The sequence below is a fragment of the Neodiprion virginianus genome, chromosome 1 (genome assembly GCF_021901495.1).
Source record: "Neodiprion virginianus isolate iyNeoVirg1 chromosome 1, iyNeoVirg1.1, whole genome shotgun sequence".
Classification (NCBI taxonomy): Eukaryota; Metazoa; Arthropoda; class Insecta; order Hymenoptera; family Diprionidae; genus Neodiprion; species Neodiprion virginianus.
Window position 1 is genome coordinate 21,458,648 of NC_060877.1, and position 18,861 is coordinate 21,477,508.

Here is an 18,861-nt window from a genome sequence, read left to right on the forward strand (position 1 = left end):
TCAAATATACGTTTGTTAACAGTAAATAAACTCTTCTCTGAGTCCACCAAAATTTTGACTAAATATAAATTGATATCGTTTAAAGTTAGGGTAATGTCACTATCACAGGTAAATTTAATGATTTCTCTCCCTAAAAAACGGGTTTCAAATACCAAAAAACGGGAAAAAAAATGTGGCGTTTGACTCAGACATCCGTATCCGGAACTAATTAGAATATATAGGGTCTCCCATGCCATCTTAACGAGGTCAACCTCGCCAATTTTAATTCGGTTGAAACTAGCACTCTGAATGTTTCATTCTGATCCTAATGTTATCACTTTGATGGCGTATTTCGTTGAATATAGGTAATGCGGGCATTGAAATTTAACATAGCACACTTTGTACCAATATCGCGCGACTAAACTTTCTTACCGTCTGAAATACAATAAAATTGTAAAAGCGTTTCTTTGCGTACTCAGAACAGAAACCATGTGTTTCCTTTTAATGGAAGTTTGTATTTGAGTCCTCAAACAGTTTCTTTCATTGGTATTTCTATCGTATCAATGAATGTTGGTCGATTTACGTAAATATTGACAATTTCTATCGACACGCCGTCACGGTAACTGGTTTAAACTATAAGCAGCCATAGCAGGGATTGGTACCATTAAAAATGTTTCTTTCGTCCGAGAAGTCGTTATAAAAATCAACCCTGGTTTCCATTCTACTCATAGAGCGTCATGGATTTGCTACACTACATTACACCCAGTGTTTCTTTATTCCATTTTCAGAGATGAAATCGCAGAGTAGCTACGTGGATTTGTTTCAATGGGTACTGGTGCAGTCTGCTGCACCCCAATTGAAAACTCTGTAAGCCGTCTGTAATTATACTTCCTGAAATCTACCCGGGTTTACTCTTGTTTCGTCAGTTCCATTATTTTTAATGTACGTTTAAAAATACACTCCGCAAGTTATTCCAAAGAATTTTTCACAAAAATCTAAAGGATTCTCGACCGTTCTACGGAGAAATATATTGTATATAATATTATGTGGACGGGTAAATCTCACTGTTAAATCACGAATATTTTACTCGTATTTTGGTAACGATAAAGCAAAAGTTGTTTACAAAACGTAGTTTAGAACTGCACAACTCACAAAATCCAGCTAAATTTTTCGGAATAGCTGGATCAGGTTGTCAATATCAAACCAAAACACGAAATGACTGGGAGTCACATCGTACAAGCCCTTAAGCGGATATGCCAACTTTGAAATGGAAATTTTAATGGCACACGTTTTCCCATAAGCAATGTTGTGGAAAAGAAACTAACGTTTCACTACACAATAGGCACAGCGATTTTTTACTCAAAGGTAAAATCAATAATCCACAGATTCGCGGTCACAGCCACCCGTCAATGCTTGGTCAACAACCCTTGCTTGTCCAGCTTTAAGATGGTTTACGATATACGATTAATTCGTAGAGAGAAATAAATTGAACTTGACGATTCAAATTCTTTTCATCGGACAAGATGATTTGTTCCGATACCTGTCCTTCATACAATTTCCATGTCTTTGCATGATGATACGAGAATGACAGTGCAGTGTAAAATTCATTCGAAGTTGAAACCCACAACTAACGCAGTAGAGAATGAACACGTGATAAAGCTACTACAGCGAATCTTTTTCCAAAATCTGTTTACAAAAGGCAGCACGAAGCGTTCCATAGAACAATCACCAATTATCTATTGCAAATCTGTTATTATATCTTATACCAGATTCCTTGGAAATGTATTATAAATACGATATAGTAACATCAAAAGTGACGTATTCTTCTCAATAAATTTCCTTGCGGCTGTTGGTTATTCTCGCAGTATGTGTTGTCTGCATCTGAATGGAATATTTGAGAACAATTTACATATTCTGAATCCTGCAGGTGGCGCAGATCCGGAGCGCATGTCACCGCCGAGGGTGGAGGAATACATAGCCGAGCTCTTCTGCGGGTCCAACGTATCAGTCCAAGTAATATGCGACCAGGATACCCTGCTTCGGGAATATCCTCTGTTTGCATGTGTGAACAGAGCAGCTTCGGTGATCCCCAGACACGCTGGCAGAATCGTATTCCTGACCTACGAGCCACCGAATCCCGCCTGTGTCTTGGAGACGCTTCTGCTCGTCGGCAAGGGGGTCACCTACGACACCGGAGGAACGGACATCAAATTCGGCGGTTCCATGTCTGGCATGTCAAGAGATAAATGCGGAGCAGCTGCATGTGCCGGTTTTATGCAGGTTCGTCGCTTTGTTTTCGTTACATTTACGTATTGTTTACAGGCAGCACAATATTGATAGCCTCGGTGCTGCACCCCTTGTTATGTGTGGTCTTGTCGTAGAAGTTGGTACGTGGAACGCTACTTTGATATGACTGCTAGCTTCGACAATCTGATAGTGCAACATTTGCATTCTCATCGCTGTAATATACTGTAACTCACACACGTGCAATGTCGGTTAGAATTGGGTACTTCCATATGCATATCTGCATGCGATAAATCCAGTTCTTAGTCACCTTGCTCTTGAAATGAAAAGTATCTTTGTCATGGGGATCATGATCCAAACACTTGCCTCCTGCTGCAGCGAGATCGTGCTGCAGCATGAGACAGTGCAATAGAATCAGATTTCTGTTGTTTCCACCATTATAAATCAATTCTCATGGACCTCTGAACTGTAACACATTACACGGATGTACAAGTAAGGTACAAAGACTGGATATTTACAGTAGAAAAATACGGGTATAAAACCTTTCTCTCGCATCCTGATTTGACGGTTGATTCAACAATCGTGACAAAATTGGCATTTCTACTCAACTTTGATTAATGTAAAGCAAGTTACAAGTATAACTAGTACGCTCATAAACCGTCGATTGAATATTGATTACTCAACGGAGCTGGAAGTGTAACGAAAAAGGATCGTCACCGTGTGCATGATACTGACAAATAAGCAGTGTTCAATCTTGTTGAATTACTCTCAAGTCCTTGTGCTCGTTAAAGCGCTAGACGAGGTTCAATCGAAAGTAATTAACCGAAAACAAGTCGTTTAATTTAGTCTTGAGAAATACTCAGCTAGTGAAGAAATTTTGCGTCTTACTGGCTTTTAGTGACTATGAACTAACTCAGTAATTTATTTGCAAATTACTAATCATAAAATACTTCTGTCAGATAGTCATCGTAAGTGTGGCACACACCACGGCTTGGATCGTCAAGACAAAAAACTAACCAGAGAATCAATTCTTCCTTTATTATATGTAGGTTGTAAATCTGCTCCAACCACCGACGGTAAAGGTCGTCGCTGCACTTTGCGTCGTCAGGAATAGTGTCGGTGAAAATTCCTACGTAGCTGATGAGGTCGTCACCGCAAAATCCGGAGTAAGAGTTCGCGTAGGAAACACAGATGCTGAAGGGCGCATGGCAATGGCTGACGCACTCTGCCACATTAAAGAAATGGCTCTGTGTTCCGTCAATCCGCACATTCTCACCGTTGCTACCCTCACCGGACACGCAGTTCTATCGGCAGGGAAAGGATACTCGGTACATCATACATAGTTCACCTTTTTCTTCCGTTTCTATTTTTTCTCTTTCATCCTTCTTTCTGCGGAGCCTCAGATTGATTCTGAGCCGTTCAAGGCTACCGATGACGTCTGTTTCCCATTTTAAACAAGTAGCAGAGCACGAAACCGGTGATCTCGAATGTGTCAGAATCAATACAAGGGTCTCTATTTCTAATATAGCTGACTGAGTTAGACGATTCACACGAAGCATTGTTCATGAGAAAGTGATCACTACTTTGGGATCAAATTTTCTAAGGCATGCAGTATTGATAGAAGTATACACGGTTCGATCAAATTTACCACTTCAATATACAACTCATTCTCAGTGTACCTGTGGTGCGAGTCGAACATAAATTTATTGTAATCATTGATGAATGGGAGTTTGAAATAACGCATGAATTATCTCTTTTCTATGAAATTTTTTAATTCAGAATACTACGTCGTCAGTTGATTTATTTCAGTCTGTTTTTTCGATACCGTACAGATTGCCATGGATAACGCCGTTGCAAGGCTGGTCAGCAATGCTGAAAAGTTACAGGCATCAGGTGATACAATGGGGGATCCGTTCGAGATATCACGGTTTCGAAGAGAAGACTTCCAGTTTCACGAGGGACGAGCGGAGGGTGACGATGTCCTCCAGGCCGAAAATAAGCCAAGCGTAAAACTCGAAAGAGGCCACCAGGGCCCAGGTGCCTTCTTGATTATGACCTCCGGGTTGGACAAGGTGAGACCATGCGTAATTGATTTCATTTTACTAGTATTGTTAATCACGAAGTCATCGTTCTTAAATGGAATGCAATTTCGCGTTGGCTTTTAGCATGGAACTACGTCGGAAAAACCGCTGAAGTATACTCACCTAGATGTTGCTGCGAGTGCAGGTGACCTCCCCAGCCATCCGACTGGTGCTCCGATATTGGCACTGGCTAAAAAATTCTTGTTCAATTCTCCGGAAGATGAGTCAGACAACGGAGTTGACCTAAAGAGTCCTGAGAAATAATACGGTCAAACTGGACTGCTTTTTTTTTGTTCTTTTGCAGAGATTCCATCAAAAGTTCGAAGAGCTGATAGCATGGTGTACATTTTTATTGATGGAAATCGAGTACCTTACTCATGTCCTTCCGTATCTTTCCAAATCCCTAGTTTGATTCTTCAAATCTTCGCCCCTGCCTTAGTGCCGTTAATTATTTCACACCGGCCTGTATATCATCTATCTTATTTACGTTATTCATTTCAGCTGGATCGTTTGCATCATCCATTCTCGGAAAAGATATACCGTACGTAACGAACTCCCTAAACCATCCTGATTCCAGACTCCCCTTCCCCTTCCTTTCCTTTCATTCTCCGGTCACGTGATCAGTGTGTTCACGTGCCCATAGAAGCTCATGCATTTTACAAAATCTCGCGTAGTCGTTCGCAGGAAATGTATATTTCATGGCAATCGCAATTACCAGATTTCCAATCCGACGAGCACGTGACCCATACAGTGTGTGCTTTCCTGGGATCAAGATTTATGTGGGTTTTACTATCTGTTGTCCAATTTGGAGATACATTTTATGTCAGATTTATTTATCAGGCGTTTCACCAATTATCAGCTCAGGTTCAGACGGAAGAAAATATATTTCTTTCAGCTTGACAGTTCGATGTACTTTTCCAGAGTGATTTTACTTCGTATCTTTGTGTAACTCTGGCTAACTAAGTGTATGAAGCTGATTGCATGTTCATGATTGTTGGAACGCCTTGCGGTACATGTACTGTATAATTTTTCCTTCAGGTAAATACTTGTATTACCCTAAAATACATCAAAGGGGCTAATTCTACTGGACTCTGCTACATCTTGTTAGTGAGGAAATTCGTTGTGTCAATAATATGGATTTATCAAAATCTGATTGTTCATTAAATTTAAGAACATAGTGACTTAATTTCTTGCACTGTTAATAGTTTGTTTAGAACACTTACCAGAGAATTTATTGTTCTTTAAAATAATTTTTTATTTTTTTGAGGTGACTTTACTTATTACCATAATTGATTTAGATATTGGGATTAAATTTTTATAAACCGGATATCACGATGCAGCGTAGATTTTTTTTATCCACGTCCTTTTTCCGTTACTGCAGGGTGGTGAATGGGTATTACCGAATTGAAAATTTTTGCACGAATGAAAATATAAGAATCGAGAGTAGAAGTGAAAACTTTGAGTGGTTGACTAAATTAAAATTCTGAAAGTTCATAAGTTTACCGCGCATTCGCGATTTTCGCGGATGAGGAGCGGAATTTTAAATTTCATGCGACGCGTCAAATTTCACTCAATTAATTCATTGCACGAATTCTTTTTTTTTTCTTTTGAATGTGACCAAAGTAATGGACTTTCACTTTGGCGTTTTTATATTATCGTTGAGTCAGATTCATTAAGTATTCATTAAGAGTACTCTGAGTATTGTGAATGTATTTGTGCTCGCAATTACATTAATTTTTGCCTTCTGCCGGAACATGTGCATTCGTGTCTAGAGTTTAATTACAGCTGAACAAATATATTCTACTTGCTGAAGTGTTCACTGTTATATATACAGCGTCGTTTCTCTTTCAACAATTTTCATCAGACGATCTCCGCAAAAGCTAGTAAAACCAACTTTTCTGTCGAGTTGGAAAACTCGCAGCTGTATATTCGAAATTGTTAAATTTGTCATGAATCAACACAATCGGTTATTCATCGCCTAGTTTTAAATAATACTGAAGTAGCTACAATTACAAGCCTTAAGCAAGCAAATAAAAAAAAAAAATACTGCGACTTGGGTTGAAAGTAAGAACTGATAACATCATCAACGTATCATTTATTATGTGAAAAGAAAATCAATTATGGGTTGCGAAATTCATGAATTCAAGGAGAGTAGGCAGCGAAAATAGGCCAAAAATGGGATACAATTCAAACAGCATTTACGAAGAACTGAAACAACATACACACATTTTCTTTTTTACAACGTTTTTATTGGAGTCTTGGCTATAAAATTCAGTGAATAAAGCTTAAGAAATGTAAGTATTTAAGGAGGACATGGGCGGATAAAGAAGACTAAGCGTCTCATGCGCTGCTCCCTTATTGCCATGGTTTTGAGTAAACGCTTAGAGTTTTCGGCAATTTTTAGGCGCCGTTCTCCTCAGGGGGGATGTTTCTTTACTGACTGAACCTATAATTGAAAAAAAAAAATTGATTTAAAAAATGGCGGCTAGAATTTGAGAAACATCGAAAAATGAATAACATTTGTTCGAAACATTTGGTGTACATTGATTTAAAAAAAAAATGATGGCGTTGTTTTAAAGCGTTTCTTAACCATCGTGGCAAAACTAATGACAAACGTTATTTAGAGAAAGACGCGTTTATTACACCTGAACGCACGGTTGTCTTCAATGCTCAATATCTTGCTTTCTTATTAAAATTCCGTTTACGTGTACTACTGATTTTTTATTGGTAAAAATGTTACAAGCAACTTAGAAATAACAAAATTTGCCTTATGTTCTTTCAATTATTCCTAAACGCGAATTGATTGTTTAGCTCATTTTCAACAGTCAAAGCCTTACTAATCTCCCTGAGTTCACTTTTGCGAGTTTTTTAGTTCTTCTTGCGCCAAAATGTTTAGAAAAGATTGTAGTAACAGAAAACAAAAAAAAGACAAAATTCGAAATTTCTGGATACCTGCTGCCCTTGAATTAGATGCAATTATTTTAACCTATTTTAGACACAGAATCTGGTTGAAAATTACATACTTCCATGACATGAACACTTCCAAGGGTTTCTGAAAACCGATAGTTTTTCATTTTTTTATGAAAATTTTAAAATATAAGGAAGCCGATGCAAAAGCAAATCGTGCATGGTATTTGATTGCAGACGAAATCACATTCATCGTCTGACTCTCATCTCGTCGTTTTTACAATCAAAAGTTTTACCACGTATCTTCTAAATCAGCTGAACAAAAACCTCAAAGGACCACCAGCCATTTGAAAGTATAGAGTCTTAATAATGATACCCACAAACCATTCGAAATCCTTTATAGGTATGTAAGTCGTAATATATAAACTATCACGAAAGTAACCTCCAACTTTAACAAGAGTCGATGAACTTTGTTCGGAGTTAACCCTTTAACATACCTCTCAAACTGGGGTGCCTCACACACCAGCGAAGAAACTACTGTAAAAAATAATTTGGTGACAATTTTTAATTGAAATTTTCTTCAGAACATAACGAAAGCTTACTTTAAAGTATGATGTAGTTAATACCGTCAAACATTAAATATAAGTACACTAAATACAAAATGCAATAGTAAAAAAATTAGCTAAATGTCTCTTTCTTCAAAAAAAAAAAATACATATTTTTTAATTTTTGAATATTAAGGGCTTATATTTTAGCCGACAATAAGCCGTTTGGGTACCTAAAATTTAGGGGAAAAAAGCTTCAGGTGGTCTTACGTTCCTACGTAGCAAGTAAGAGTTAAAACGGGAAAGTCGATAAAGTCTCAAAATACAGTTCCTGCATGAGTTGACGTTGTGGAAAGTAGTCAGAAAATGACTTCCATGGCGAGAATATTAGGAGGGTATATAACCGAAAATCCCTTTCAGCCGGTAATAAGCGATCAAACCGATAACACAACTTTCCCTGTTACAATTCTGACGCGTGCACAAATTAATAAGTGAAAATATTTCTAGCATGGTGCCTGCAGCTGCTCCCCCCTGAAATATACCCACATCGACGTTGCTCCCCACATCCCGAGGCCACACGACCTTCCCTACAGCGGCAATCCGGTCCTGGCACTTGCCTACTGCTACCTTATCCAAGGCAAATGCCTGACTATCAGAAACGATCTACCCTTCGAGATGCAGTACGTGTGCGAAGCCGACTGCAAACCAGTCTGCATCCCCCCTTGCCAGCCGTACGCCGTACCCTGTGATCCTTGCTGCGCCCCCAATCCGCCTCCCGCTCAATGCTCCCAACCCGAGGACGGGGATCGATCTCCACAGCATCCCTATGATTCCGGCTGTCCGGCACCCTGTCAACCCTGTGATCCCTGCTGTCAAGTACTTCCACCCCAGCCTCCAGGTTCAGGAGACCAGTGTCCAACTGCCGAACAGAATTGCGTTATGGAACCTACGTACAAGCCGAACGTCAAGCGGAATGGTCTTAACTCTTGCACTTAGAGGAACTTCGTATAGCTGTCTCTTGCGGTTTGAGAAAACGAAATGGAATTATAAAAATTCTAATAAGTCAGAATAAAGGATGAACATTTATTCAAAAGCAATTTTTCAGTTGGTGCACGTGTTTAATTGTATTCGAAGGGTATTCAGCTCCGCAGGTAAGTAGAGCGGCCAGCTAGTGATCGGTTATTGGTAAGACAGTCCGCGATTCGTGCGGATTTCTAGTGATACAAACTCGGATACCCCTAGATAAATTCTTGTGACCAATTTTCGGCGGGTAAGTGGACTCAGGTGGGTCTGGCGGCGAAGGAGGGTTCTGCTCTATCGACTCTACCAGACTAGCTCGCACCGACATTCGCAGCAGCCAAAGTAGTGTCGGTATGGAAGCTTGAGATAGAGTTGGTACAAAGTGAGCACGTGAGATTACTTGTCGACTGCGACTTAGAAATGTCGATCAGCTCGATCATCACCGTGAAAAAACGCCTAATCCCGTCCACCGCCAACCGCCTCCGACGACCACCGCGTCCACCGCCAACCACCGCAACAACCGCCGAGCACCGCCAACCACCTTCGACCTCTTTGTCCCCTGCTCCACCATGTATTCCAAACATTGATATTCACAATTATTCCAACAACTTTTCATTTGCTCTCTCGATCTTGGATTTTCGTAGGCATAGAATCGAAATGCTGTTTTAGCTAGTCGCAAGTGAAGTATCTACGTTGGGTAGAGAAGCTGAATAGTTTTTCGAAAAGTGTTCGGATGAAAAAAAATTCAGATCATCTGTAATACATCACGGATGCGCTAATTTTGATTAAGATGAAATGGATTCTCCGTACATGAGACAGTATTTAACGCAGCGTAGTGATTTAAAGACCTAAGAAGGTGATAGGAAGAGAAGGAACGAGGCTTCTTAACACTTCGAGTGTATTTTAACATACATTTTAAAGGTACGAGAAAAATTTTTCATCATCCAACTGTCGCAGAACGGCAGCGTTATCAGCTGACCCGTTAACTGAAGGATATATATTTAGTCACCGGCTGACCATCGGAGGGCCTAGCCGCTTGAGTCTGGAATCGGCAGAAAAGATAAAGTGTGTATTTCTTGTATGAAATGTGAAAACTAAAATCATTATACATCATATCATATCATCATACATCACCATACATCATACATCAGACATCATACATCATACATCATCATACATAGTATCAAAGTGCGAAACCAAAGTTTGGATGTCGGATGTTCAGAAAGTGACGTCACCAATTTAAAATCAGCTAGCCGAATTCCTCAGTCTGGAAACAACCGCGCAGTAGAGCGGACGGATGAGAGTCGCGCTCCGCAAATTTCGAGTACCGGGTTCTCAACCTCCCGGATCCCGCGCTTCGGGTCCGCTACGTATTTCGAGTACCGGGTTCTCAACCTCCCCGATCCCGCGCTTCGGGTCCGCTACGCGGTGAAACTCGACTTCCAGGATAAGCGCTCCGTGGTTACTGGTTCATGTTTGTAATAAATTATTTCAATTTGTTTTTCGCGCAAGCCCATATTCGGTAGCTGTCAGTCCGCTAATAAAATTTCTCGACTTCCAGGATAAGCGCTCCGTGGTTCCCGGTTCATGTTTACAATATATTATTTCAATTCGTTTTTCGCGCAACCCCAAATTCGGTAGCTGTCAGTCCGCTAATAAAATTTCTCGACTTCCAGGATAAGCGCTCCGTGGTTCCGGTTCCTGGTTCATGTTTACAATAAATTATTTCAATTCGTTTTTCGCGCAACCCCAAATTCGGTAGCTGTCAGTCCGCTAATAAAATTTCTCGACTTCCAGGATAAGCGCTCCGTGGTTCCGGTTCCTGGTTCATGTTTACAATAAATTATTTCAATTCGTTTTTCGCGCAACCCCAAATTCGGTAGCTGTCAGTCCGCTAACAAAATTTCTCGACTTCCAGGATAAGCGCTCCGTGGTTCCTGGTTCATGTTTACAATAAATTATTTCAATTCGTTTTTCGCGCAACCCCAAATTCGGTAGCTGTCAGTCCGCTAATAAAATTTCTCGACTTCCAGGATAAGCGCTCCGTGGTTCCTGGTTCATGTTTACAATAAATTGTTTCAATTCGTTTTTCGCGCAACCCCAGATTCGGTAGCTGTCAGTCCGCTAACAAAATTTCTCGACTTCCAGGATAAGCGCTCCGTGGTTCCTGGTTCATGTTTACAATAAATTATTTCAATTCGTTTTTCGCGCAACCCCAGATTCGGTAGCTGTCAGTCCGCTAACAAAATTTCTCGACTTCCAGGATAAGCGCTCCGTGGTTCCTGGTTCATGTTTACAATAAATTATTTCAATTCGTTTTTCGCGCAACCCCAAATTCGGTAGCTGTCAGTCCGCTAATAAAATTTCTCGACTTCTAGGATAAGCGCTCCGTGGTTCCTGGTTCATGTTTACAATAAATTATTTCAATTCGTTTTTCGCGCAACCCCAAATTCGGTAGCTGTCAGTCCGCTAATAAAATTTCTCGACTTCCAGGATAAGCGCTCCGTGGTTCCGGTTCCTGGTTCATGTTTACAATAAATTATTTCAATTCGTTTTTCGCGCAACCCCAAATTCGGTAGCTGTCAGTCCGCTAATAAAATTTCTCGACTTCCAGGATAAGCGCTCCGTGGTTCCTGGTTCATGTTTACAATAAATTGTTTCAATTCGTTTTTCGCGCAACCCCAAATTCGGTAGCTGTCAGTCCGCTAATAAAATTTCTCGACTTCTAGGATAAGCGCTCCGTGGTTCCTGGTTCATGTTTACAATATATTATTTCAATTCGTTTTTCGCGCAACCCCAAATTCGGTAGCTGTCAGTCCGCTAATAAAATTTCTCGACTTCCAGGATAAGCGCTCCGTGGTTCCGGTTCCTGGTTCATGTTTACAATAAATTATTTCAATTCGTTTTTCGCGCAACCCCAAATTCGGTAGCTGTCAGTCCGCTAATAAAATTTCTCGACTTCCAGGATAAGCGCTCCGTGGTTCCTGGTTCATGTTTACAATAAATTGTTTCAATTCGTTTTTCGCGCAACCCCAAATTCGGTAGCTGTCAGTCCGCTAATAAAATTTCTCGACTTCTAGGATAAGCGCTCCGTGGTTCCTGGTTCATGTTTACAATATATTATTTCAATTCGTTTTTCGCGCAACCCCAAATTCGGTAGCTGTCAGTCCGCTAACAAAATTTCTCGACTTCCAGGATAAGCGCTCCGTGGTTCCTGGTTCGCGTTTACAATAAATTATTTCAATTCGTTTTTCGCGCAACCCCAAATTCAGTAGCTGTCAGTCCGTTAATAAAATTTCTCGACTTCCAGGATAAGCGCTCCGTGGTTCCTGGTTCATGTTTACAATAAATTATTTCAATTCGTTTTTCGCGCAAGCCGAAATTCAGTAGCTGTCAGTCCGCTAATAAAATTTCTCGACTTCCAGGATAAGCGCTCCGTGGTTCCTGGTTCATGTTTACAATAAATTATTTCAATTCGTTTTTCGCGCAAGCCGAAATTCAGTAGCTGTCAGTCCGCTAATAAAATTTCTCGACTTCCAGGATAAGCGCTCCGTGGTTCCTGGTTCATGTTTACAATAAATTATTTCAATTCGTTTTTCGCGCAAGCCGAAATTCAGTAGCTGTCAGTACGCTAATAAAATTTCTATCACTTTATAATATTCTCATAATATTTTTGGTAAAATATGTCGATAAAAAAATTATATTAAACCTTACACATTATCTTTGATTTGTTCTCATGCTGAAAATATTTATTAGTATTCGAGGTATGACTCGAGGTGGTTGGCGGTGGTCGTTGGGGGTGGTTAGGGGTGGTTGCGGGTAATCAAGGTGATTCCGGAGAAGGGAGACGGTGATTTGTGCTCGGTGAGTTTAACGTTTTTATAATATTCGATGGCAATTGTAATTATATTTCATCTAATCTTTTTCAAACTTGTCATCTTTACAGTAAATTATTTCAATTCATTCTTCGCGCAAGCACAAATTCAGTAGCTATAAATGCGCTAGTGAAATTTATTCTACTATCAATTAATTAATTGATTATAATAATTCTTACACAATATTTTTGATGTGTTCTTATACTAAAAATCTTTCTTATTATGGCAGGTATACCCGTGGTGGTTATCGGTGGTTGTTGGAGGTGATTGGCGGTGGTTGAAGGTGTTCGGAGTTGGACGAGGAGAAGGACGAGGAAGACAAGGAGGTGAAGGTGGACGAGGATTTGTGCTCTGTGAGTAAAAAACTTTTATAATATTTGATGGCAATTGTAATTATATTTTATCTTAAATATTTCAAACTATTCATGTTTACATTAAATTATTTCAATTCATTATTCGCGCAAGCTCATATTCAGTACCTATGAATAAGCTTATGCAATTTATTATATTATGAAATAATTAATTAATTATATTAATCCTCATACAATATTTTTGATGTGTTCCTATATTGAAAATATTTACATTGAATTATTTCAATTCATTTTTCGCGCAAGCACATATTCAGTAGCTATGAATAAGCTTATACAATTGATTATATTATTGAATAATTAATTAATTATATTAATCGTTGTACAATATTTTTGATGTGTTCCTACACTGAAAATATTTACATTAAATTATTTCTATTCATTTTTCGCGCAAGCACATATTCAGTAGCTATGAATAAGCTTATGCAATTTATTATACTATTAAATAATTAATTAATTATATTAATCCTCATACAATATTTTTGATGTGTTCCTATACTGAAAATATTTACATTGAATTATTTCAATTCATTTTTCGCGCAAGCACACATTCAGTAGCTATGAATAAGCTTATACAATTTATTATATTATTGAATAATCAATTAATTATATTAATCCTTACACGATATTTTTGATGCGTTCTCATACTGAAAATATTTATTACTATTCCAGGTATAACCCGAGGTGGTTGGAGGTGGTCGGAGGTGGATGAGGTGGACCAGGAGGAGGACGAGGACCAGGAGGAGGACGAGGTGGACGAGGTGGACGAGGAGGAGGCGGGGCGGGTCGTGGGAGAGGAGGGGCGGGGGAGGGAAGGGGCAGAGGTGGGCGGGGAAGGGGGAGAGGTGGGCGGGGAGGGGGAAGGGACGGGAAGGGAAGGGATGGGGCGGGGAGGGGAGGGGAGGTTGGGCGGCGGGGAAGGGTGGGAGGGGGGAGGGGTCGGGAGGGGGAGGGAGGGTGGGAGGGCGGGCGGGTGGGAGGGCGGTAGGGAGGGAGGGAGGAAGGGAGGGAGGCTGGGTGGTCGGGAGGGCGGGCGCGAGAGGGGGGGGGGGGGTACTGCTCTATTAACTCTAACGGGCTCGCATCGACATCCGTCCTCTACTCTCTCCCGCCCTCCCTCCCGCCGTCCCACCCGCCCGCCCTCCCACCCTCCCTCCCCCTCCCGACCCCTCCCCCCTCCCACCCTTCCCCGCCGCCCAACCTCCCCTCCCCTCCCCGCCCCATCCCTTCCCTTCCCGTCCCTTCCCCCTCCCCGCCCACCTCTCCCCCTTCCCTACCCCTCCCCCTCCCCTCCTCTGAGGAGTGGAGAGGTCCTCTCCACGACCCACCCCGCCTCCTCCTCGACCACCTCGTCGTCCTCCTCGTCCACCTGGTCCTCCTCCTCGTCCGGCTCGTCCTCCTCCTCGTCCACCTCCGACCACCTCGGATAATACCTGGAATAGTAATAAATATTTTTAGTATAGGAACACATCAAAAATATTGTGTAAGAATTAATGTAATTAATCAATTAATTAATAATATAATAAATTGTACAAGATACATCAAAAATATTGTGTAAGAATTAATGTAATTAATCAATTAATTAATAATATAATAAATTGTACAAGATTATTCATAGCTACTGAATATGTGCTTGCACGAAAAATGAATTGAAATAATTTATTGCAAACGTGACAAGTTTGTAATATTTCAGATGAAATATAATTACAATTGCCATCAAATATTATAAAAGTGTTCTACTCACCCAGCACAAATCCTCGTCCTCCTCGTCCTCCTCCTCGTCCACCTCCGACCACCGCCAACCACCTTAGGTTATACCTTGAATAGTAATAAATATTTTCAGTATAAGAACACATCGAAAATATTGTGTGAGGATTATTATAATTGAGTAATTGATTAAATAATTAATTGATAATATAATAAATTGTATAAGATAATTCATAGCTACTAAATATGTGCTTGCACGAAACATGAATTGAAATAACTTATTGTAAACGTGACAAGTTTTTAATATTTCAGATGGAATATAATTACAATTGCCATGAAATATTATAAAAGTGTGTTACTCACCGAGCACAAATCCTCGTCCCCCTCCTCCTGAATCACCGAGATTACCCGCAACCACCCCTAACTACCTCCAACGAAAACCGCTAACCACCTCGAGTTATACCTCGAATACTAATGAATATTTTCAGCGTGAGAACTAACCAAAGATAATGTGTAAGGTTTGATACAATTTTTTCATCGACATATTTTACCAAAAAGATTATGAGAAGATTGTCAAGTTATAAAAATTTTATTAGCGCATCGACAGCTACTGAATTTGGGCGTGCGCGAAAAACGAATTGAAATAATTTATTGTAAACATGAACCAGGAACCACGGAGCGCTTATCCTGGAAGTCGAGAAATTTTATTAGCGGACTGACAGCTACTGAATTTCGGCTTGCGCGAAAAACGAATTGAAATAATTTATTGTAAACATGAACCAGGAACCACGGAGCGCTTATCCTGGAAGTCGAGAAATTTTATTAACGGACTGACAGCTACTGAATTTGGGGTTGCGCGAAAAACGAATTGAAATAATTTATTGTAAACGCGAACCAGGAACCACGGAGCGCTTATCCTGGAAGTCGAGAAATTTTGTTAGCGGACTGACAGCTACCGAATTTGGGGTTGCGCGAAAAACGAATTGAAATAATTTATCGTAAACATGAACCAGGAACCACGGAGCGCTTATCCTGGAAGTCGAGAAATTTTATTAGCGGACTGACAGCTACTGAATTTCGGCTTGCGCGAAAAACGAATTGAAATAATTTATTGTAAACATGAACCAGGAACCACGGAGCGCTTATCCTGGAAGTCGAGAAATTTTATTAACGGACTGACAGCTACTGAATTTGGGGTTGCGCGAAAAACGAATTGAAATAATTTATTGTAAACGCGAACCAGGAACCACGGAGCGCTTATCCTGGAAGTCGAGAAATTTTGTTAGCGGACTGACAGCTACCGAATTTGGGGTTGCGCGAAAAACGAATTGAAATAATTTATCGTAAACATGAACCAGGAACCACGGAGCGCTTATCCTGGAAGTCAAGAAATTTTGTTAGTGGACTGACAGCTACCGAATTTGGGGTTGCGCGAAAAACGAATTGAAATAATATATTGTAAACATGAACCAGGAACCACGGAGCGCTTATCCTGGAAGTCGAGAAATTTTATTAGCGGACTGACAGCTACCGAATTTGGGGTTGCGCGAAAAACGAATTGAAATAATTTATTGTAAACATGAACCAGGAACCACGGAGCGCTTATCCTGGAAGTCGAGAAATTTTATTAGCGGACTGACAGCTACCGAATTTGGGGTTGCGCGAAAAACGAATTGAAATAATTTATTGTAAACATGAACCAGGAACCACGGAGCGCTTATCCTGGAAGTCGAGAAATTTTATTAGCGGACTGACAGCTACCGAATTTGGGGTTGCGCGAAAAACGAATTGAAATAATTTATTGTAAACATGAACCAGGAACCGGAACCACGGAGCGCTTATCCTGGAAGTCGAGAAATTTTATTAGCGGACTGACAGCTACCGAATTTGGGGTTGCGCAAAAAACGAATTGAAATAATATATTGTAAACATGAACCAGGAACCACGGAGCGCTTATCCTGGAAGTCGAGAAATTTTGTTAGTGGACTGACAGCTACCGAATCTGGGGTTGCGCGAAAAACGAATTGAAATAATTTATTGTAAACATGAACCAGGAACCACGGAGCGCTTATCCTGGAAGTCGAGAAATTTTATTAACGGACTGACAGCTACCGAATTTGGGGTTGCGCGAAAAACGAATTGAAATAATTTATTGTAAACATGAACCAGGAACCGGAACCACGGAGCGCTTATCCTGGAAGTCGAGAAATTTTATTAGCGGACTGACAGCTACCGAATTTGGGGTTGCGCGAAAAACGAATTGAAATACTTTATTGTAAACATGAACCAGGAACCGGAACCACGGAGCGCTTATCCTGGAAGTCGAGAAATTTTATTAGCGGACTGACAGCTACCGAATTTGGGGTTGCGCGAAAAACGAATTGAAATAATATATTGTAAACATGAACCGGGAACCACGGAGCGCTTATCCTGGAAGTCGAGAAATTTTATTAGCGGACTGACAGCTACCGAATTTGGGGTTGCGCGAAAAACGAATTGAAATAATTTATTACAAACATGAACCAGTAACCACGGAGCGCTTATCCTGGAAGTCGAGTTTCACCGCGTAGCGGACCCGAAGCGCGGGATCGGGGAGGTTGAGAACCCGGTACTCGAAATACGTAGCGGACCCGAAGCGCGTGATCCGGGAGGTTGAGAACCCGGTACTCGAAATTTGCGGAGCGCGACTCTCATCCGTCCGCTCTACTGCGCGGTTGTTTCCAGACTGAGGAATTCGGCTAGCTGATTTTAAATTGGTGACGTCACTTTCTGAACATCCGACATCCAAACTTTGGTTGCGAACTTTGATACTATGTATGATGATGTATGATGTATGATGTATGATGTGTGATGATATGATATGATGTATGATGTATGATGTATGATGTACGATTATATGATATGATGTATAATGATTTCAGTTTTCACATTTCATACAAGAAATAGGCACTTTATCTTTTCTGCCTATTCCTGACTCAAGCGGCTAAGCCCTTCGATGTTCAGTCGTTGACTAAAGATATATTCTTCAGTGAACGGGTCGGCTGATAACGCTGCCGTTCTGCGACAGTTGGATGATGAAAAATTTTGCTCGTATCTTTCAAATGTGTGTTAAAATACACTGGAAGTGTTAAGAAGCTTCGTTCTTTCTCTCCCTATTACCTTTTTAGGTCTTTAAATCACTACGCAGCGTTAAATACTGTCTCATTTACGAAGCAATCATTTCGTCTCGTTCAAAATTAGCGCATCCGTGATGTATTACAGTTACTCTGAATTTTTTTCCATCCGAATACTTTACGAAAAACAATTCTGCTTCTCCACCCAACGCAGATACTTCACTTGCGACCAGCTAAAACAGCGTTTCGATTCTATGCCTATGAAAATTCAAGATCAAGAGAGCAAATGAAAAGTTGTTGGTATAATTATGAATATTAGTGTTATGGGATACATCGAGCGCGTGTCGAATAGAATCCCATTTCGAAATGAATAATTCTTCTCTTTTCAAATCATAGCTAATCTAGTAATATAGGTAAATAGGATGGTTGGAGGTGTTCGGTAATGGTAGGAGGTGGTCGGCGCTGGTAGAAGGTGATAGGGGGTGGTCGAAAGTGGCCATTGATGGTCGGAGGTGGCAGGGGGAGGTAGGAGGTGTTCGAAAATGGTAGGACATTTCAAAAGTTCAAGTCGACGATGATCCGGTGCATCAATTTTATCGTTACAGATTTTCGTTTTCCACGAGGCATAGAGTATCCAACAACGATAATGCAGTCCTTAAAATTCGTCATTCATCTTTGTCTGGAAAGCTAATTCGCAAGGCGTGGTATTCTAGATATGTCGAAACTAAGCTAGCGGAACGTGTTTGCATTATTAGAAAAATACCCGTATTCTACATACACTGTTTCCAATCTTTTGCTACATTTGGTTTAATCCCCATGCTTCCACAGCACGAATAGTCGGAAATGTTTTTGATTATCCATAATAAAATGAAGGAAGTAACAAAGCTTAAATTTATTGTTAAATCTCTAATGAATACATCAAACTGCGGTCGAATTCATTTATTATTTGCACATGACCTCTCTACATTTGATAAATTATTCCTAAATACATTGAAACATATGTATTTGTGATGAAATATCAT

General features: G+C 40.4%; 2 protein-coding genes and 1 long non-coding RNA gene across 5 annotated transcripts in view; all 3 read left to right on the forward strand.

Moving 5' to 3' along the window:
* Positions 1-5,393, forward strand: part of LOC124299864 (putative aminopeptidase W07G4.4) — a 48,117-nt gene extending 42,724 nt beyond the window's left edge. For all 3 annotated transcript variants that reach the window (XM_046753276.1, XM_046753285.1, XM_046753292.1), the window contains 4 exons: positions 1,907-2,259; positions 3,273-3,551; positions 4,056-4,295; positions 4,389-5,393. In XM_046753276.1, coding sequence (XP_046609232.1) covers positions 1,907-2,259; positions 3,273-3,551; positions 4,056-4,295; positions 4,389-4,568 — 1,052 coding nt within the window. In that variant the 3' untranslated portion in view covers positions 4,569-5,393. The remainder of the gene's footprint in view (positions 1-1,906; positions 2,260-3,272; positions 3,552-4,055; positions 4,296-4,388) is intronic.
* A 2,492-nt stretch (positions 5,394-7,885) lies between these two features.
* On the forward strand, positions 7,886-8,845 carry LOC124299885 (uncharacterized). Its single transcript, XM_046753304.1, has 2 exons — positions 7,886-8,179; positions 8,264-8,845. Exons 1-2 carry the CDS (start codon positions 8,123-8,125, stop codon positions 8,750-8,752), a joined length of 546 nt encoding a protein of 181 aa, XP_046609260.1. The 5' UTR covers positions 7,886-8,122; the 3' UTR covers positions 8,753-8,845.
* A 3,719-nt stretch (positions 8,846-12,564) lies between these two features.
* On the forward strand, positions 12,565-13,747 carry LOC124300959 (uncharacterized). The gene is made up of 3 exons (XR_006907374.1): positions 12,565-12,640; positions 12,881-13,004; positions 13,692-13,747. It is a non-coding gene; the product is annotated as an uncharacterized LOC124300959 (long non-coding RNA).
* The last annotated feature ends 5,114 nt before the right edge of the window (positions 13,748-18,861 follow it).